This window comes from Petaurus breviceps, unplaced genomic scaffold (assembly GCF_028583685.1).
Source record: "Petaurus breviceps papuanus isolate PSGF00001 unplaced genomic scaffold, PetGlider_PUasm1.0 90977, whole genome shotgun sequence".
NCBI classification, from domain to species: domain Eukaryota; kingdom Metazoa; phylum Chordata; class Mammalia; order Diprotodontia; family Petauridae; genus Petaurus; species Petaurus breviceps.
In genome coordinates, this window is record NW_027187391.1 from 8,624,623 (window position 1) to 8,647,857 (window position 23,235).

The window sequence follows — 23,235 nt, forward strand, 5'->3', positions numbered from 1 at the left end:
TAGATGAACCAGATTTGTATTGATCCTCCTAGTTTATCCCATGTTTGCCTTCCAAAAATTTACAGATGTTCATTTTCCCTTCAAAGGTATGATTTTCTTAAGCTTTTTACTTTTTCTTTCACTAGAGGAAATTTGAAATCCATGTTATAGAATGGTTTCTATAGCATGCCTAGTCCTTTTCCACTGCTTGCAGATATATCATGCACTGGTCACAATACTTTCTTACAACAGAGCTTAACTTATCATGATACTACTATAAATACTACTTATTCTTTCTTTATTCCCTTGTGCTGAAATGTACTATAAAAGTTTATACTCTATGTGACTATCTATGTATATACACACCTCTAGTGTGCATATATACATGTGTATCTATATACACACACACACATAGCTATATACAAATATGTGTGTATAGACACATGCATCTATACACATCTATTTGTACTGATTCTCCTAGTTTATCCCATGTTTGCCTTCTAAAATTTACAGATGTTCATCTTCTCTTTAAAGATGAGCATGATTTTCTTAAGCTTTTGCCCTTTTCCTTTAACTAGAAAAATTTTGAAATACAGATAGATAAATAGATAGATGACAGATAGATGGAGTATAAATGTGTATGTCCTCGTATAGGACGTTCTAAAAATCTCACACCAGTTTTAAGCTTACTAAAGCCTGAATTACAGAAAGATTTTGGGGACATCCTGTGTATATAGTGCTTTCAGTAGAGAATAATACAGTGATACATGGTGAGAGGAGAAGAAAGAAAGGAAGGAGGGAGAGGGACAGAGAGAAAAACAGAGGAGAGAAAGGAGGGGGAAAGAGGAGAAGAAAGAAATGAAAAAGAGAGAAGGAAAGAGAATGCATTTGTTAAGTACTTACTGTTTGACAAAACATCATGGATATGGATATAAGCCAGCAAGGCAGTTCCTCCTCTCAAGAAGCTTACATTCTAGAAGGGGAAAGACAGTATACAAAGAGAAGCTAGAAAGTGCTGGGGAGTCAGATTGGTTTCTATAATGGTGACTGGGAGATGATGTTTCTACCAGATATGGTAAAAGTCTTATCTCTTAAAGTACAGGGTGGTTCTATGGACAGAATCCCAGATTTGGGTGAGAGGTAGATGGGGATGATGGCCAGGGTGCAGACACCACAGACTGGAAATGATGGTCAGGAAGCAGAAATTTAGAATTGGTAGAGACTTTTGAGGTGCCCTATAAAGCATTTGAACTGGTAGGACCCAACAGACTCATCCTTTCACTGAATGTGTTGGCCCAACAATTTGATTCACAGAAGGAACTAAACTACATCCATATGGTCAGTGTTGCTATAAATAAAACCAGAAGACATAAAGAAATTAAAAGCAAGTGGAAGGCTGGCTCCCAGGTTTTTCTCAGAGGAGTGATAAAGGGAATTGAGAGAGTTGGTTTTATTGTGTGCCCCAAGACATCAAGAAACTTCATTTCATGGGACACTTAATTATCTTGCCTTATAATGCTTATGAATCATTATAAGCAAGTAGAATCCTTAGAAGATCATTATAGTGCAATCAAAAACTTGACATATAAAGCACATAAGGAACTATTAAAAATATACAAAGCTAGCATCCAGTTCCAATGGATAAATAGACCTATGAGGTCAAGAAATAATTTTTAAAGGAGAAAACAAGCACTGTTAACAACCCTTTGAAAAAATGCTCAATCTCACTAACAGCAAAAGAGTTGCAGATTTAAATGACTTTCAGGTACCACCTCATTCCTATTAAATTATCAAAAATATTTAAATGCTGTTAACTCAATATTAGAAGTTATAAAGAAGCAGATACACATTCTTTGCTGGTGAAATTACATACTAATGGTAATAGAAACATCAAGATGACTGGCAGTCAGCTATGGAGGATTTGTGGGAAACTGAACAAGAATCCCAGCATGTGAATGATGTAGAAGGGAGCAGGATTTGCACTCTGTACTGGGGAAGAATCTTCCCACACCAATAAGATAATAGATCTATCCATATCTTGTTTCCTTGATTTGATCCTTGGGGTGGCTAGGTGGTGCAATGAATAGAGCACTGGCCCTGGAGTCAGGAGGACCTTGATTTGATCCTAGTAACTGCCACTTTTATAATTTGTCTTTCTAGTTTTTTTAATATTCTAAGTTTATATTAACATTATGAGAGGCCACATAGAGTAGTGGATAAAGATACAGAGCCATCCTCAGAAGCAAGAAGACTGGAGTTCAAGTTTGCACTGATGACACATGTATGAGCCTGTGTGCTCAACCTCTCATCACTCTAGACAACTCTCTTAAGTCTATAATTTCAGAGAAGGTTCTGGCCTGTATTGGTGGAGGGGATTGCCTCACCTGGGAATTCTTTATGCCAGTAAAATCTTAGGTCCAATCTTGATCTCTTTTTAGACAAAGCACTTTATTTTTTTTTAAGCAATTGGGGTTAAGTAACTTGCTCAAGGTTACACGGCCAGGTGTTTCTGGGTGGATGCTAAGTGTCTGAGGCCGGATTCGATTCCACAGGGATTCGATCCCCCAGGTCATCCCGACACTGGGGCCAGTGCTCTTACTTGTTGTGCTACCTGGCTGCCCCTAGACAAAGCACTTTATTTTCAAGACCATATATTTCAAAGTGGAAGTGATACTTAAGTCTGTGACTATCACATCCAAAACAATACTTCCATCTATCAGTCTTCACATGATAGACATAAATAATTAATTACCTTAAGGATGTCCTTTGCACAGTTTTTTTCGAAAATCACAGAATAAAGTCCTATGGTGATAAAGTTCTCTTGGAGATGGCATAAGGGCCAGTGTTTTTGGCATTGATGACCACAGCCCTTTGGTGAGAAAAAATAAATAAAAGTGTAGAACAGGCCATTTGGTCAGGAAGTATGTCTTTGGTTTTCATTCAATCACCTAGGATATGTCAACAGTGAGCAAAGATTAACTAAAGCAGTTCTATAAAATACACATTTTGAAGCTTATCACTAGATTCTTCACAACTTGTAAAAAATTTATATTGGAAAGGACAGGTTAAAGTCCATATTTCTTCTTGCTTTTAACATTTAGGTTTCTTTAAGCAATAAAACATATAGTTTTATAGGTAAAAATTGGTGCAAAGTGTACCAGGGTACCTCTAACATGCCTTATTGTCCTCTTGTCTAGGAGAAATGTTTCTATTTATCTAACATTTATAAAGCACTTTAAGGGTTGCAAGGCACTTTACAAATATTACCTCATTTGATCTTCACAACAAACCTGGGAGGGAGTAGGTGCTATTTTCCATTTTACAGATGAAGAAGCTGAGGCAGACAGAGATTAAATGACTTTCCCAGGGTCACACAGTGTCTGAGGCAGACTTGAACTTAGGTCTTTATGAACCCAAGTTCAACAGGTTTTTATCCCCTAATTTTAAAAAATTTCCATATTACCTGTGTTGTATAAGAAAACATAGACAAAAAAATCCCAAGAAAAATAAAATATATGCTTAATTTGCATTCAGAATTCATCAGTTCTCTCTCTCTGGAGGTGGATAGCATTTTTCATCATTGGTCCTTTAGAATTGTCTTGGACAGAGTAGTTAATTTTTTCATAGTTGATGATCCTTGCATTGTTGCTGTTCCTATGTACAGTGTTCTCCTGGTTCTGTTTGATTTACTTTGCATCAGTTCATGTAAGTCTTCCCAAGTTTTTCTGAAAGCATCCTGCTCATCATTTCTTATAGCACAATAGCATTGCATCACAATCACTTTCTAGGTTTTTCTGAGAGCATCCTATTCATCATTTCTTATAACACAATAGTATCCCATCATAACTATATACCACAGATTGCTCAGCCATTCGCCTCAATTTCCAATTCTTTGCCACCAAAAAGAGCTGCTACAAAATTATTTGTGCAAATAGCTTCTTTCCCCTTTTCTTTGATCTCTTTGGGATATAGACCTAGAAGTGGTATTTCTGAGCCAAAGAGTATGCACACAGTTTTATATCCCTTTGAACATAGTACCAAATAGTTTTCCAGAATGATTGGACTAGTGCCACCTAGTCATCTCTTAAATTCATTTCAATTTTAAAAAAAAATATCAACTATATACAAAAACTCATGCTAGGCTACAACCCTAACTCCCCCCCCCCCACACACACACACACAAAAAGGGTTTTCTACTTTCAAGAAACTTACATTCTACTTCCTATGGATCAGTGTTATTTCTTAAGCCAGGAATTTAGCATTTAACAGGTTTGAGCATGACCCTAGGAAATCTGTGTGTTAATGTGTTTATACTGAGTTCATTAAACCCCCTGATAAAAGAGGAAGATATTTTGCTTCTATGAAACTGGGCTTGATCAGTATGGTTTCAGTATTCAAATGCTATAGTTCTTAGCATGGTTATCAGTAGAAGCTTCTGTTCCCTCTTCTTTTCCCTCTGTTCCTTCATTTTTATTGATTTCTGTGTCATTGTTTTTCTCCTTGAAGATGAAATGAAAATGACAAATATGGAAAACAATTTAAGACATAAGAAACTGGCACTCCCATTTCTTCCTAAGGCCTGAGCAGGTGAATTTAGTATAGTTTAAGGCTTCTTTTCAGACTTTTCAGGAGATTCTCTAAAATGTTAGAGAAATGGAACTAGCCCCCAAAGTGGGCACTGTGCCAGGTTGTATTATCTAGTCTTCTAAATGAATATTGTTACATGGAGTTATGGTTCCACCTGTTCTGATGGATTCTTATCAGGCCAGGCATAGAAAGCTTTTTCTACCAAGGAAGAATTACACTTCCTTATTACATGTATGCCTCCTTTGGAAAATACATGTATACATATGCACACTTGTGTATATATATGTACATGCCCTAAAAAATAAAAAGCAAAAACTGAACTCCCCACAAGCATGTTGTTCTTTAGAGCAGATAATTTCACTATAATTTATTTCTCATAAACACCCTATTCGCCTAGCAACAACAACCCTCCCTGGTGTCCCATTTCTCTAAATGCCCTTTAAAACATCTGTTTCATACCTAAAGCTGAAAATTGCATCTGAGTTTTGTAAACACTTTGCACAGCATTCAGTCCTGCTACCACACAGCAGACTAATCATAACCCTTTTAAACATTCTCTTCAGAGAGCACCCATTTTTTTTTCTACCTCAGCTTTGAGGAATATTATGAGGGAGTCCTTTTATTTTCCTCCTCAGTGGGAAATAAAAGATCATTTGACTTTGAAACTGCATAAATGAATTAATAAATAGATCAAAAGGCATTTACTAAGCCTTGCTATGTATCTAGTCACATTAGAATTGTGATTTGCCTAATCTTCTATTAGGAAATGTCATCGTGTCATCAGGGAATCTCCACAGGTTATCTTGGTCTTCTCTGATTCATATCCTTTAGATTTCTGTCACCCTCCTTTATCTCCTTTTCTCTAGCTGGCCTACTCTCCCTTCCTCCAGAATTCTTAGTGTTTTCTCTGTTTAATATCTCAGAGTATATTCAAGCCACAATGTAAATTTCCTACTGCCACTTGAACCTGAAACCATTATTTTGCCTTTTGTCGCTATGGGGCATTTGCTAGGCATTTGCAGAGTCCCCAGACGCTGTTAGCTGAATGGGATCAGATGGGCTCTTCTTCAGTGATAGCTGTGATAGCTGGTAATCTTAATTTTCTTTTTGTTTTTTTGCTTTTTGGAGGAGAGAAGGCAGGGCAGTTGGGGTTAAGTGACTTTCCCAAGGTCACACGGCTAGTAAGTATTAAGTGTCTGAGGCCACATTTGAACTTAGGTCCTCCTAACTCCAGGGCCAGTACTCTACTCACTGTGCCACCTCACCGCCCCTGATCTTCATTTTCCACGTTCTCTGTAAGGTAGGTCAATGGTCTTCTCTCTCCTTCTCTACTCCTGCAAGGCAGAAGTTTTATCTTAAGATCTTTTGCCCTGTATGGACACAAGGAGTAGGTAATTTTTCTCAGTCCCCTTATTTCTGTATGTGAAACAACCCTTTTTTTCTGCCAACTCTTTTTCCATGGAAAGAAAAGAAGTTTCTTCCTGTCTTCTCATTGCATCTAGAAGACAAACAGCCACTCATGGTTTTAAGTCTCTCCTCTGGGTATGACCAACAAGAGACATTGTTATTTCTTTTTGATATGTAGGAAGGAGATAATCTCTTCCTTTATTTGTACATCACTTCCCCTCCCGCTGGGCATACATTTGGTTGGAAGCCAGATAGAGAAGCTGACAGAAGGTCTGTTGGGCAAGTCTGTGCACAGCCTTCTGCCAACCTGCACATTTCTTAGCAGAATTTGCAGCTCAGCATAAGGGACAAGAAGGAAGGCATTTTTCCCATTTGTCTATAACATTTGCAAATTTTCTTTCTTTTCTAGTAATTTGTATCAATGGCTAGAGGCCTACCTTTCGTGTGAAGACCTGGGTTCAAGCTTTAAGGCAGATGGTTGCTGTGATGGGTAGAGTATTAGGCCTATAGTTTGAAAGACCTGAGTTCAAATCCAGCCTCAAACACTAGCTGTGTGACTCTGGGCAAGTCCCTTAACCTCTGCTTGCCTCAGTTTCTTCATCTTTAAAGGAGGATAATAATAGCACTTGCCTCACCAAGTTGCTGCAAGGATCAAATTAGATTAATAGTTATAAAGTACACTTAGCACAATACCTGGCACTTAGTAAGGGCTATATAAATGTTAGTTGTTAGTGTTATATTTGTAAAGAACTTTGCAAACCATAAAATCCCGTATAAATTCTAACTGTTGTTATTTTTCTGCCTCTGACCATGTACTGGGTGACCGCTGGCACATTGCCCAACTTCTGTGTGCTCTGTGTATCTCTCATTCTTTGAGTTGCTCTCTCAGGCTGTCGTCTATACCAAAAGTTTCCTTACTCTAATGAAATCATAGGCCTAATTCAAAACAAAAGCATAATAACTTATTTCAAAAGCATTATCCATTTAGTTATTCTGGCTTACTGGCTTTTTTATTCAACTTGGAATAAGCACTCCTTTTTACTCCCAAAGAATGGTGCAATCAATAGAAGGAATATACTGACTCCCAAGGAGCGAGGTCCAAATCCTGGCTTTGACCCTTTCCTGGTTCCATGTGACTTCAGACAAGTCATCCAAACTTGTTTGACCTTCGGGCCCTTGTCCGCAAAATGAAGAATTTGGATTAGATCTATGTTCCTAAAGTTTGTTCGGCTTGGTTTTTCCCAAGGTCATAGGCAGTAAGCATCAGAAGCAGGATTTGAAGCCAGCGTTCTTTCTTGGCTACTGTTCCTGCTTCTGGTCATATGAATTCTTTGTGTCCAAGCTGTGGTAGAACCTCCTGGGCTCGTATTGGTCTGATCGGCCACAGTCAGACCCACTGCACCCTGACTCTAACATAGTAATGTCATTTTGGTCCTCTTTCAGAACAAAGGACAACGGCCAACCAGCCTGCCTCTTATTTTCTCTGTGGGCATCTTGGCACAGAGCAGTTAAGCAAAGCTTTGTCAACATTGTGCTTATGCTCTTTGAGAAATCATTAATCTTTTCTTGTGCTGGTTTTCTAGCAATACTACTACTACTACTACTACTACCACTGCCACTACCACCACTACTACTGCTACTAATAACACTACTACTACTACTACCAACAATACTGCTAATAATAATAAAACGCTACTACTACTAACACCACCACTACTACTAGTAATAATGATAATTAATAATAACAACTAGCATTTATATAGAGCCTGTGATGTGCCAGACACTGTGCTAAGTCTTTGGCCCCTCTTCCTAAACTAATAGAGTACATATTGAGAAAGCAAATAAACAAATGGATTGCTTTCTCTCTTCCTAGTTTTTGTTGCATTATGTAATCACAGACAGATTTGGTGCCCTATTATTTGCTAACGTGTGGCCATACAAACAAAATTTGTCTTTTATTCCCTCTTTCACTGTCTGCTTTTTGCCCTCACTTCTCATTTGCTTCTTTCTTCACGCCTATGCCTCTTGTCAGGTTTTTGTTATTGTTATTCTTCAGTTTCCCTTCACCCTTTTCAACCAAGACATCTACTTTCTCTTTTTACTCACTCTTACACTAAAAATTTTGGGGAATAATATAAAAAGATAGAAGCAAACCGAAACAAAAGGGTCAATTACCTGTGGTGGTTGGTATGTTTATCTCTAGCCAATCTTCCTTAAAAGTCCTTCATTAATGATGGTTATCCCTTATGTTCAGATTGAGTAGGTTTCTGTGCCTGGTAGAAATATGCTTTTGTTATTTGGGGTTCCTGAGGAAAACTAAATTACAGTCCCTTTTTCAGAGCTTGTATATTCTTTAGTCACTCCCTAGCCACTTTTATGTAGTGGGAGAGGAATGGGGAAGGGGACATACTCTTAACTATAGTGTTAAACTGAAGTGGCCCTTTTTTTTAATACCCTTATTTTTTGTATGACATTCATTCCCAATTATAGTTGTCCACTTTTCCCCCTCCATACAGTGAACCTTCCCATATACACATACATATATACTTATACACACACACACACACATATATATATATATATATACACACATACACACACACAAACGCATGCTTATGCACACACATATATACACATGTACCTGAGTATACATATAGGCATATGTGCATTTTGTGAATATAGGAAGGTTCACTGATGGGGTGAAGGGGAAAGCCATCATATTTAGATATGAGTGTCATATGGAAAAAGAGGTGTGTGTGTATATATGCATTTAAAAATATAAGGGGGTCCATTTGTCAAAGGAAAGCCTCCTGCATTACACATCATCACTCACTTCCAAAGGGAAGCTTACCAAATAGTCCAGGTAGGTTGGCAGCAGACAGAAGCCCCCTTATAGTTGCTTTGAAACATAGGGCCAGACCCTTCGTTCTACTTTCCCAGAGGCAGGCTTTTCCCACACCCCATGTGTTGGGCAGAGCAAACTCCACATAATGATAATGGGGCAGTTTGCTGGAGAATATGTGAGGAGTCTAGAAAGCATTGCTAAATGTTATGAAGTCCTGGGGTCACAAAGTTGACAACTTTAGAAGCCTGAATAGAATCAGTCACTCAACATTCATCAAGCACTGACTGTGTCAGACACTGTGCTAAACATGTGGGGATATGAAAAGAAACAGAAGACAGTCCTTGTTCTCAAAGAGCTTACAATCTAATGACATGTTTGTGTGTGTGTGTGTGTGTGTGTGTGTGTGTTCACATTGATAGAATATGTTGGTTGGTTGGTCGGTCTGAGGGAGTCTCTAGGCTGTCTTCTAAAGTCTCCAACATAACACAGTCACTGTTTGATATTTACAGGAAGCCCTGTAATTTCTTTAGCTGTTCTAGATAGTTCTATACTCTCTCCCAGCAAATTCCTTGCTCTTAATTCAAGCTACCAATGAAGGAGACCCCTCTTAGGAACATTGTCCTCCTTAGTCTCATGTCTCTGTTGAGAAAAAGTAAGCTTGTTTCCTCTGTATTGTATGCTACTGCCCTCAATGAGGGAGATGATCACATTGTCCAGCTTTGTTCCCTTTTGTTTCATCTTATTCCAGGTATATTTTCCAATATTAATAGACTAGGGGTAGGCATTCTTTTACCCAAGAGGCTATCCCTTAATTTCTAGATCATGCAAATTGTTTCCAAGTAATTCCTTTTAGGTACTGGAAACCAAAAGGCAAATAGTCCGGAACCCCAAGTTGCCACACCTAGGGGCAAGAATTATCACATTCTCTCCTAAGAGTAACTAACTTCTCAAAACGTTCCTACAAATACATGTTCTGAACGCGGTGCTCTCCATTGCCCTGCTAACTGGGGTGGAATTATGCATCATATGTCCAAATAAGTAGAATGACAAATTGTGTTTTGATTTTCTTTGTTGATAAAAGTTTCCATTTAAGAACATTTTCTGATCTCTTCTTTATCCAGATCTGTTTTTCAGAATTCTCTATTCATGCAAAACTTTTCTGTGGAGGTTTTTAAGTACAGATTGTCCTGACAGAATATCAGTTACTTTGAGAGTCCCTAAAGATCAAAGATAGGAAGAAGATTCATAATAACAGAGTCTGTTAAGTGAAAGTCAAAGTGGGCCTCTGGGGTGAAAATCAATTACATAGGCTTTTAGACTTATGAATAGATTGAATTGTCTCCTGTCAGGAAACACAATGTTTTTCTCCAGTTCACACCTTTCTTTTAAAATATAACTGTTCTTTGGGAGTATGCATATCAATAAGCATAAACTGGTATGACAGTCTCAAAAATGTGTTTATGTGTGTATACATATGCGTTATATATACAAATGTATATGTGTGTGTATAAATGTGTGTGTATGTGTGTAAATATTGGTGTGCCAGTCACTATTTCATTACTAGATTCTATAGATCTTGTCTTGGAATTGGCCTTATGACATTTTCTATTCAACTTCCATTTTATCTTTGACTTCCACTTTCTCTTGTTAATGCCAATTTGCAATGCAAGTTTTAAAAGGAAGCTTGTTTAAAACTGATGCTAAAACGTTTAATGATACCTACACTAAACCTTCTCTTTTTTTTTTTTTAGTATGACTATGAATATGATGAAAATGGTGACAGAGTCATTTTAGGGAAGGGTACTTATGGTATCGTTTATGCCGGACGTGACCTGAGCAATCAAGTCAGAATTGCTATTAAAGAAATCCCTGAGCGAGACAGCAGGTACAGTAATTGTGGTTAATCAGTTCTGTTTTCTAAAGAATCTGAGACTTTTAATCAAAAGTAAAAAAAAAAATAGCTGGGCAGTCTGAAAAGGTTTCTCTGAAAAGTTTGCTGTTTAAGTTGGCTACCATGGATGGTACCATATCCACCCAAATATAACCTACCAGTTTTTATCCCTTCCCTAAACTGTCTTATATATCCTATGTGAGTGACTGAGTGAGTATATGTGTGTGTGTGTCCTTGTGTGCATTTGTGTATGTTATAGGTATCATAGAGAAATTGAGAAGACAACAACTATACAAGTAACAGACAATAAAAATCAATATGACTTCTTTGAGTTGAAAGGTAAAAATTCTTCCACAATGAATATACTGTATGTAGTAATTTTGTAAAATTATTTTTCATTATATGTATCTGTCTACCTTTCTTTATGTTTATAGGGCAGTGAGGCACCATAGTAGATAGAGTGTTGGGCCTGGAGTCGGGAAGACTCATCTTGAATTCAGATCTGGTCTCAGACACTTACTAGCTGTGTGACCCTGGGCAAGTCCCTTAACCATTCTTACCTTAGTTCCTCATCTGTCAAATGAGCTGGAGAAGGAAATGGCAAACCACTTCAGTATCTTTGCCAAGAAAACCCCAAATGAGGTCATGAAGAGTCAGACACAACTGAAATGGCTGAACAACAACAAAATATAGATTTACATTTTTCCTCGTAAATAGATCTCATTTTAAAGTATGGCCTCTCTTTGGGTCAGTATGATATAGTTGCCATATTGGGATTATTTATAATATTTTTTATTCTTTACTATACTCTACTTCCTTTAAATATGAAATAACATGTTTATTCTCGGTAAAGTAAAAATAATTACTAGTATGTGTTTATTGTAATTAATTGAATAAAAAGTGATTATATAACGAAAGACAGTATAGTTTAGCATATAGAAAGATGGCCTCATCGTCAAGAAGACCAAGGTTCAAGTCCCACTTCTGATACATACTAGCTAGGTAGACAAGCCACAGTGCCCCAGGTAATTCTCTCTGACTACCTTGATGGTCTACTCATTCAGAGTTCCCTCTACCATAGAAGTCACAAGTCTAGACCAAAAATGGATATAAATTTGTCACCACATTTGTTAAGTATTCTCATAGGTGAAATATATATATATATATATATATATATATATATGTATAATATGTTTTGGGGAGGGGAGAATGAAGGATATGCAAAACTCTTGAAACACAATATCATTATTTCCTATGACGGTAACTAATAATTAGAAGGTAATATGTAAAGCTATTAGTGCTACATGGAGAGAAATACTTAATAAATCACCATTGCTAGTCAATAATATGTTACTCCATGGTTATATGTATGCATACACACATTTGCACAAAGCACATCGACAAAACAGTAGCTTATCCCAATGATACATAATATCCTTCCCAGTAGAATATACTAGGAAGAAATTGTATACAAACTTTCAATATTAAAACTAGTAAGTGAGGGGCGGCCAGTTGGCTCAGCGAGTAAGAGCACTGGCTCCAGTGTCAGGATGACCTGGGGATCAAATCTGGGCTCAGATACTCAGCACCACACCCAGAAATAACTGGCCGTGTAACCTTGAGCAAGTTACTTAACCCCGATTGCTTAAAAAAAAAAAAGGGAGGGCGGCCAGGTGGCTCAGTGAGTAAGAGAACCAGCTCCAGTGTCGGGATGACCTGGGGATCAAATCTGGGCTCAGATACTCAGCACCACACCCAAGAATAACTGGCCATGTAACCTTGAGCAAGTTACTTAACCCCGATTGCTTAAAAAAAAAAAACTAGTAAGTGCATGAAATTTCTTATACTTTATTATATTTTCTATACTATACTATACTATACTTTCTTATACTAGGAGATTATAGAGAAACTTAACAACATGTTATATAATACAGAAATGTATTTGTGTCCTCTAAAGGGGATTGGTGTGCTGTTCAAAAGGGGAGTTATAATTGCTAAGAAATATAATGTTTGACTATGAATAATGCAACAATTAAACAATCACTGGGTAGTTGGGTAGCATTATCTGTGCTAAAAGATATTGGCTTTGCAGAAATAGCTGAGGAAAATAGATTCCATCTGAGTTCTCTTCCTATACTGAAGAGGCCTTGAGAACTATTGTTCTCTGGCCTCCATTGTATAAACATAGATTAGCTGTGGGCACAATTTCATACCTGGTTGACTTCCCTCTAATATCCAGTACACTCCTTAAGCACACGTCTTTGGGACAGGTGCACAGGCAAGGCTGTTTTGAGTATTACCTTCAATAAGAACTAAAAAGGTGGATTTATTATAAAAGATCTATTCATTTAGTTCATAAACAGTGCGTGCTTGACATTTAGTAAGTCCTCAACAAATAATCATTATTATTATAATTATGTATAATAATTATACAACAAATAATTATGTATTATTAACAATTAAACTGAATTCCAAAACCAAATAGAAATTACTATTCTGGAATACCTGCAGTTTTGTTTTATCTGTAGCACTGATTCCTTCAAGTAATTGCAAGTTGTTTATATTCAGTTTTCTCATATCTCTGGACAAGGATAGACTCTGATTTTGTCTTTTGTTCAGTGACTAGTTCATTTTAAAGTCATAGAATGTTCAAACTGAAATAAAATTTGTAAATATTATCTAAACCCTTAATTTTCATGTGGAAAATAAGGTAAAGAAAGATGAAGCAATTTAGCTAAGGTTGCACAGAGTTGCAAGATTTCTTCTCAGTTTTCTTAATTCACAATCTATAGTTCTTTCTTCTATGACAGATTGCCTCTTTTGGGGAGGGGAGCACTCAGTAAAGTGTGAGATCACTTGTTCTTAACATTCTTTATATTTATAATCATCCAATTTCTTTGCCTTAAATGATTATTAAAAAAATCTGTGCCCACAAGATCATAAAATTAAATATCTGTCACTTGATGCTCACTAGCATGAAGAGTGATGGTCTGTTGATTCTTATAAATACAAAATGATTAAAAGAGAGGATTCCTGGTTTGCAGAATGTTTTGAGTATTTCTTTGAAATTTCTGTGAGAGGGGCGGCTAGGTAGCACAGTGAATAGAGCACTGGTCCTGGAGTCAGGAGGACCTGAGTTCAAATGCAGCCTCAGACACTTAACACTTACTAGCCGTGTGATCTTGGGCAAGTCGCTTAACCCCAACTGCCCAGCTCTCCCCCCTCCAAAAAAGTTTAAAAAAAAAAAGAAATTTCTGTGAGAGCAGGAATGTGACTCTCTTCTGACTTTAAGGGATATTTTTAGATGGTGATTAGGAGCTCCATCTTTTTATCATTTAGAGAAATTTAAATTTAATTAATATATTGGGGGGCTGTTGGTGGTACAGTGGATAGAACACCACTCCAGCAGTCAGAAGGACATGAGTTCCAATTCATCCTCAAACTTCAACATGTGTGTGACTAGCTGTGTGACCCTGGGCAAGTCACTTAACCCTGTTTCCAGAAAAAGAGAGAGAGAGAAACAAAGAAACAAAAGAACGAAGGAAGAAAGGAAAGAAGGAAGAAAGAAGAAAAAAAGAAAAGAATTAATATATTGGAAGACTCTTGTGTGCTTGCTCCATCCATGCATTTTCTCCATTTCCTACTCATGTTTGTATACTAGACACCATACTTTCCACTGAGCTGTCTCAGAGGGACATTAGGAATATCGATGAAATAGCCACAGTTAAGTGTTTCCATGGAGATAAGCGCTGTATAAATATAAATATAAAATAGCGTTCTTGTTCAACATTTGTAGCATTCAGTCTTAAATAGGTAGCATGAGAGTTGAGGGTCATTACTTTAGTTATTAATGATTTATCTTGCTTTTACCCTCTCCTGTCCTTGATGTAGGAATATAATGGAAGGATTAAAATAGCATTCAGTATTTCCAGCAGCATATCACTGACTTAAAAGATAATTATAGAAAAATGTAAAAAATTGTGCTAAGACATATCCAGAAGAGGTAGCTCGGGGGTACAGTGCATAGAGCCCTATTCCTGGAGACAAAAAGACCTCAATTCAAATTGATCCTCAGATGCTAGTTGTATGACCTTCAGCAAATCACTTATCAGCCTCAGTTTTGTTATCTTTAAAATGGGGATAATAGCACCTCCCTTCCTAGGATTGTGAGGATAAAATAACATAATATTTTAAAGTATTTTGCAAACCTTAAAGTGGTAAATAAATAGTAGCTATCATCATCATCATCATCATTACAGCAAAATAGCTAGTGAGTTAAAGTAAGTTCCAAAATGAAGTTAATAGATAGTTGCTTTCAGGCCAGTACTATTAACATTTGCAAAACAAGTTAATTTAATTAAGCCTGCATTTGGGTTATAATAGTCTACTAGCAGCTTTGGTTTTGTAGCCAAACCAGAAAATCAAGAATGAAACTTAGGAGGACATGTGACTGGACAGTGAGAACAATGTTACTCCCTGGAATTAGTTGGTATTTGTGGTTAGCCTTTTAGAGAAACTTACTGTTTACAATTTCCGATAGATCTATCACTCAGCAATCTCTCAGAAATGAAATGCAGATGTATTTTTGGACAGTCAGCCATTTTCTACACATTGGCCTGCAAAGCAGCTGTGAAGTCTTTTAAAAATAAGTGAATTCCAAAGATGATTAGAGTAAAAGGAAAAGAACCCATGTGTTCTAAAATGTTTACAGCAGTTTTCTTTGTGGTGGCAAAGAACTGGAAATCACAAGGATGCCCGTCAATTGAGAAATGGCTGAACAAGTTGTGTTATATGTTTATGATGCAATGATACTGTGCTGTAAGAAATGAAGGGCTCAGTGATCTTAGAAAACATGGATAGACTTGCATGAAATAATCAAGAGTGAAATGAGCAGGACCAAGAGAACACTGTATACAGTAATCGCAATATTGTTTTAAGAACGACTGAGCAAATAAGCCATTTTGACTGTTACAAATGCCCAGATTAACTATAGAGGACATATGAAGAAAAATGCTATCTGCATCCAGAGAAAGACCTGATAAATAGAAGTATGTATAGAATAATTTTATGTATGTATACCTATTTGTGTCTAATGGTAGCCATCTCTAGGGTGGGGGAGGGGGTAGGGAAGAACAAAAAGAAAATACAGGATGATTTTGTTGTATATTTGAAAGGAATAGTAAGTTGTGCATAGAAAATTTGCAGTTTCATTTGCAATCATCTTTTTTTGTATTATGTTATGGAAATACTTGTTTTATTCCATAAATTTAAAATATATTTTTAAAAAATAGTGAATTCCCATTTAATACCCTTCATATCTTTAAATAGTTTCCATAGAGCAAGGGGAAAAAAATGATTCCTCAAGCTTTTAGACTCACCACTATTCCTAAATGTCTGAGATACCCTTCTGCTTTTATCCATCCCTCTCTCTTCAGTAGTTTAGTGTATTATATACAGCAAGGACACAGCATTCAAAATATAGAAGGGTCTGCCTGAGAGCTTGACAGTCCTTCTGTGAGTCAGTCACTCTAGCGGAGGAATAGGGGTGTGTGTCTGTGTGCATGCATGTGTATATACATGTAACTTCAAATATGTCATTTATGTGTATACATATATCTATATTGCTTTGTGATTTATATGTGAACATTATGACCAAATCCTTAAAGAATTGTAGAAGTCTTTTTTATTTTTTTGTTTTAGGACTAGATCCCATAAATTTTTATTAAAGGCATTGGCATAAATAAAAACTTACTCCTACTAACAGTCTCCTGGGACTTTTAATGTCAATACCAACATATTAATAAGTAATAATATAGGGTTATTATATAACATAATAATAATTAATAATATGGGGTTCCTCCTAAATCTCCATAAAGGGGGCATAATGACCTCGTTTGAGCATATTGGAAGGTAGATTTCTTGTTTAGAGATTTAGTTAGCATTCAAAATTCATAGACTACTAAGGCACTCTCTATCTCTTTGTTGAATTTTTCTGTATTTTAATTTCTTCCAGATATTCCCAGCCTTTACATGAGGAAATAGCATTACATAAGCACCTGAAACACAAAAATATCGTCCAGTATCTGGGCTCATTCAGTGAGAATGGCTTCATTAAAATTTTCATGGAACAGGTTCCAGGAGGTAAGAACTTTTCCCCCCTATCTTTATTTTATGGTCTTGAAGGAGAATAGTAATAAAAAGTTTTTAGAACCATGTGATTATTTCAGAAAAACTATGGGCTGATTTTACAACTAGATAAGAGATTTGAAGGGGAAAGGAATAATTAAACTGATTGATTAACTGGCATAAAATAACTTTGAACTTTTTATTTGATTGTAAATCATTTTAAATATGATTGACATCACAAATTAAGTTGGTTTTTTTAACTACTGCAGGGAAAAAAAGACTGCTTTTCTTTTCTGCCCTTCCTTTCCACTGTACTGTCTAAAACCCCTGTTTTTAATTTTTAAAACCCTTCTATTAATAAATGTCATCAAAGATACTTTCATCTCAAATTATCACTTATCTTCTGGTGTTCATTCATATCTGTTATTAACCTTGATTTTAGAAACAACTGGGTCTTCTTTAGTTGGAAAGGAATTCAGACAAAAAGCCCTTTTGAAAAGTGCACAATGGGGGCAGCTAGGTTTTGCAGAGAATAGAGCACTGGCCCTGGAGTCAGAAGGACCTGAGTTCAAATCCGACCTCAGACACTTAACACAAAAACTAGCCTTGTGACCTTGGGCAAGTCACTTAACCCCAATTGCCCTCCAAAAAAAAAAAAACCAATAGGGGCGGCTAGGTGGTGCAGTGAGTAAAGCGCTAGCCCCGGAGTCAGGAGGACCCGAGTTCAGTTCCAGCCTCAGACACTTAATACCCACACAAAAAAACTAGCCATGTAATCTTCGGCAAGTTACTTAACCCCAGTTGCCCTCCAAAAGGCAAAAAAAAAAGTGCACAATGAAGAAGAGTACCAACAAAAATGAAGGATCACCGAAACTTGTAGTAATAGGGGGATATCTTCTCCCCTTTCCACCCCCTGCCCCAGAGACAAGACTGACTCTGAAAATTTTATGGAGAAAATTTGGCCTTCTTGAGTGAACACTGTAACCCCTTCCATCATCTAGGCTGCGCCTCCTAATATTGGTCCAGCAGACAGCCAGCATACACCTTGCACCCTAGACCTCCCTCAACCCCTGTCACTGGGAAACTTCTCTTGAAATACTCTCCATTCATCAGCATCACTTGGTCCATATCTTTATTCCCGTAATCTATTAGGCTCCAGGTCAATCTCTCTTTTCCAAAGGAACTAGTACCTCACTCATAATGCTCCTCTCCAGCCCTACTTCCGCCTTCTCACTTGGGGTCTTCAGTATATGTGTTGATATCTCCTTAAGCATCCTGCATTCCCAGATGATCAGCTTCCTTCATTCCCATGCCCTTCATCTTCACCCCATCTAATTTGCCAACAGGGATATTGGAGAGAGAGTAGGAAGGAGTATCAAGAAAGAAGCGAAGACCCAGTATATCTTGGAGGACATACATATGTATGAAAGGTAGATGGATAAGGGGCGGCCAGGTGGCTCAGCGAGTAAGAGCACCAGCTCCAGTGTCGAGAAGACCTGGAGATCGAATCCCGGGCTCAGACACTTAGCACCCACCCAGAAACACCTGGCCGTGTAACCTTGAGCAAGTCACTTAACTCCAATTGCTTAGGGGCGGCCAGGTGCCTCAGCGAGTAAGAGTGCCGGCTCCAGTGTCGGGATGACCTGGATCAGATACGGGCTCAGATACTCAGCACCACACCCAGAAATAACTGGCCATGTAACCTTGAGCAAGTTACTTAACCCAGATTGCTTTAAAAAAAAAGAAAAGAAAGGTAGATGGATAATGATCAAGTGAAGGAGCAGTCAGAGGTCGGAAGAGAACCAGAACAAAGACATTAGCCAAACCAAGAAAGAAAAGCATTCAGGAAGAGGAGATGGGTGGAACTTATCATCTCCCCCCCAAAACTCTTCCTTCCTCTAAATATCTATATTTCTATTAGGAGTATCACCATTCCCACAGGTAACTTGGTTCATATCCATCACTCCCATCACCACTGCATATCCTTTGTTGTAGTTGTTCAGTCATTTCAGTCATTCCCAGCTCTTTGTGACCCCATTTGGGGTTTCTTGGCAAAGATACTGGAGTGGTTTTCCATTTCCTTCTCTGCTGTGTTCCCATTTTATAAATGGGGAACTGAGGCAAATAAGGGTTAAGTGATTTGCCCAGGTTCACACAGTTAGTAAGTGTCTGAGGCCGTATTTGAACTCAGGAAGATTAGTCTTCCTAATTCCAGGTATGTCCATCTGCATATTCACCAAGGTTCTGTCCTTTGTGCTTACTCCTTTCTTCACTCTACATACCCATCTGTTAGTGATTTCATCAGTTAACTAGGTAATTTCACCAAGTAACCAAGTTCATACTTTATATATCACCATCATCTGTAAATGTGTTATGTCCATAATCTTGTACTCTAAATTTCTGCAGTCTGATGATAATCTCTTGTCCTTCCATCTCCCCCTTTGCCTCACTCATCTCAGACCTATTCTTTGTCACCATTATAATCCCTAATTCCCCCATTCCTCCCTGTTTTCTCAGACTCCTGCTCTGGCCACATCTCTTTCCACTCATAATTTTGACCCTATAATTAACCTTTTTTTGCCTTTTTGGAGGGTGGAAGTCAGGACAATTGAGGTTAAGTGACTTGCCTAAGGTCACACAGCTAGGAAGTGTTAAATATCTGAGACCAGATATGAACTCAGGTTCTCCTGACTCCAGGGCCAGTGCTCTATTCACTATGCCACTTAGCTACCCCAATATAATTAACCTTTTTAATTCTATTCTCTACCATTGAATGCCTTCCCTCCTTGTTCTCCTGCTATTTATGCCATGCAGTCTTCCTTCCTACTCTATCCTGTGCCAACTTCTTAGCTGTTGCATATTCAAAGAAGTCCCTCAACCATGTTGACTGTGCTCACTACAAATTGAAGCATCCCACATCATCTGGGTTATCACTGCTGCCCTACATCCTGTGTTGTATAAATCTATATTTTTGTAAAAATCTGAATTCATCCTTGTGTTGACTATCACATTCCTCATAGTAGTTCTAAACTCTTTTAAGTTCCACCTCTCAAGAGATGCCCCTGATTCCTGTTTCACTAAGAGAATCAAACCCATCTTTCATAAATGCCTGCATCTCCACACCCTCTTACCCTAAAATTGCAGTGCAGTAGAAAGAACAGTGGATTTAGAGTTAGAGAACAGGTTCTAGTCCAGCTCAGACACTACCTATGAGACCTTGGGCATATGACAGCCTTCCCCTTATCCCACCCCCCAAGACCTTCATTTTCCTTGTCCATAAAATGAAGGAGTTAGACTGGACGAACCTCCATATTTTCTATCCTTCTCCTCTACTCCTTTGTTTCAGTCACTGAGGCAGAGGTGGCCCTTGTTGCCAGACTCTTTACTTGGGCACTTGACCCCATTGTTCCTTCTATCTTCTAGGATCTTGACTTTCTTTCAAAATAATTTCTTTCACCACTTTCATCTATAATTTGTTTAGACTTATTAGCTACTTTCCTACTGCTTACAAGCATATCTAGATCTTCTCTAATCTTAAAACCTTCAGGTAACCCCGTCATCCCCCCATGGCTTTTTCCTGTATCTTCCTTCTTTTCATTGCCAAGCTCCTAGAAAAATTGGTCTGCTCTTGCTGCTTTCATTTCCTCTCCCCTCAACCACTACCCCGCCCTCCCCCTCCCCCCCGCCATACATACACAGCCATTACAATCTGCCTTCTGACCTCACCACCCAATGAAACCGTTCTCTAAACGGTTACCACCAATGGCTTAACTTCTAAATCTTGTAGTCTTTTCTCAGTCTTCAACTTCCTTTGCCCCTCTGCAGCTTTGGCTATCACTAACCATCTCCTCTTCCTGAATGCTTTCCTCTCTTGGTTTCCTTCATATCTTTCTTGATTCTGCTCCTCTCTTTGACAGTTCCTTCACTTGATCATCATTCATCTACCTTTCATCCATATGTGTGTCCTCCAAGACTATCCTGGGCCTTCTTCTCTTCTTTCTCTATACCCTCCACTTTACTACTTTCTTTTCTGGCTTCAGTTAACATCTCTCTGCATATATGTGTCATGTGCCCTAATTAGAATGTGAGTTCCCTGAGAGAAGGTGCCACCTCAGTTTACTATTTGTATCCCCAATGCTTGGCACATAGTAAGTGTTTACTAAATGCTTTTTCGTTCATTCACTAATTCATTCCTTAATTCATTCTACAGATCTCAGAAATCTAATATCTAATATCAAACATCTAATCTCTCTCTTCCATTCTAACACTACGTGACCAGCTGCCTATTAGACATCATCACCCAGATGATCCACTGGCATCTCAAAAGTGAAACTTACCATGTTTCTCCCAAAACCCTTCCCTCCTCTAAATATCTCTATTTCTGTTAAGGATACAACTATTCACCCAAGCAACTGGTTTCATATCCACCACTCCCATATATCTTTCTATGTCCACTGACACTCTATCCATTGTGCTCCTCTTTTCACTCATCTATTAGTGAATTCATCAGTTGCCATAGGTGCAATGATCATCTTTATGATTACTCCCAGATCTATATATGTATATATATATATGCATATATATATATATATATAACTCTGTCTAGCTTCTCTCCTGAACTTCAGTCCTATATCACTAACTGCCTATTGGAAATTTCCAATTGGGTATCCCTATAGGCACCTCAAACTTAATATATCCAAAACAACTCATTATCTTTCTCCACCAAGCTACTGCCCTTCTGACTTCCCTGCATGTATGAGAACACCATACCACCATCCTTCTAGACAACCAGATTTACAACTTCAGAATCATATTGGCCAAACCATGGCCAAGTCTTACCAATTTTCTTTCTAGAACCTCTCTTGCATACATCCCCTTGTCTCCATTCGCATTATACAACCATCCTAGTCCAAGCCCCCACCATATCCTTTATTCACCTCTTTATTAGTCTCTCTGCCTCTAATTTCTTCCAGTTCCAATTTGCCCTATATACATGGTTACAAAATTAACATTTCTAAAGTAAAGATCTGAAAATGTCACAGCCTTTCTCTTTACCCAGTCTCCCACTTTTCCTCTACCCTCCCCCCCAATCAAGACACAGATAATAATAATACCTAATGCTGTGGAGGATTTAATGACTGTGGAATCAGAAAGAGCTAGTAGAATATGAGTTCCATGAGAGCAAGGACCATGTCATTTTTTAATTTGTAGCACCAAGTACAATGATACATCCACAACAAGCGCTTACCATCTGTTGAACTGAAACATACGCTAATTGAGCTTTGAAGACAACTTATTAAATATTTTTTCTCATGAACTTTTTTCTCCACTCACACTCCAGGAAGCCTTTCTGCTCTTCTTCGGTCAAAATGGGGTCCCTTAAAAGATAATGAGCAAACTATTGGCTTTTATACAAAGCAAATTCTAGAAGGATTAAAATACCTCCATGATAATCAGATTGTACATAGGGATATAAAGGTAAGATTCTGCTGTTTTTCTTTTCCACAAGCTATTTGGATAAAATAGCTCTTTTATGGTTAAAAAAGGACTTCTGATCCCTTTTTTATGGTCAACCTTAAACTATAAGGTTGAATAAATAAAACATAATAATATATTTATATTATATGTTATATAATTTACATTATAAATATACAATGAAACATATAATAATTTCAATATCTATAGTTTCAAGAATTCTACCCCCACAACAACTGGAGTATATGGTCTTCAAGAGTTTCTAGGTCCAAACATTTTGTCACCCTATAGCACAACTTGGCAGTATCTTCCTGAATTTCACTGGACTAGTCCTTGGATAACCCAAATACAGCCTTATTGTCAAGCATTTCCCACTGAGTCAAAAGTACCATAGCTTGTGTTTCAGTGGCATAGATGAGAAATCAGAGCCATCTCCATACCCCAGGGAGACATTAGAAGAGAATGTTAGTGAAAGAATGTCTTTTCTCATCTAGCTATTTATTTTTTGTGACTGTTTATTATCTCTCCTCACTGCATCCCCTACTGAACAGTTTTTAAAATCCTCATAACAGATATATATATAGTCCAGGAAAACAAATTCCAGCATTGCCCACAACCAAAATGTCTGACTCATTCTGCATTTTAAGCCTATCACTTCTCTGGCAGAAGATAGATGAGCAGTCTATTTCATCTTCAGTCCTCTGGATTGGTGGTTTATCATTGCATTGCTCAGACTTCATTGATCAGAAGTCTGAAAAGTATGAAGGATTGTCTTAGATATGACGGTAAATTCAAAATAACAGAAGAGAGAACCCTTTTCTCTCTCAGGTGGTAGCCAGATATAGAAAGGAAGTTCAGCAACCTAAAAGGATGAGAGAGCAGAAATAATCATGCTAATGTGTATGTATACACACATATATAATCA

General features: G+C 37.7%; 1 protein-coding gene across 1 annotated transcript in view; it reads left to right on the forward strand.

Moving 5' to 3' along the window:
• The window catches only part of MAP3K5 (mitogen-activated protein kinase kinase kinase 5), a 292,350-nt gene that overhangs the window by 209,807 nt on the left and 59,308 nt on the right, over positions 1–23,235 (forward strand). The window contains exons 15-17 of the mRNA XM_069077285.1: positions 10,570–10,703; positions 16,723–16,850; positions 22,177–22,313. Coding sequence (XP_068933386.1) covers positions 10,570–10,703; positions 16,723–16,850; positions 22,177–22,313 — 399 coding nt within the window. The remainder of the gene's footprint in view (positions 1–10,569; positions 10,704–16,722; positions 16,851–22,176; positions 22,314–23,235) is intronic.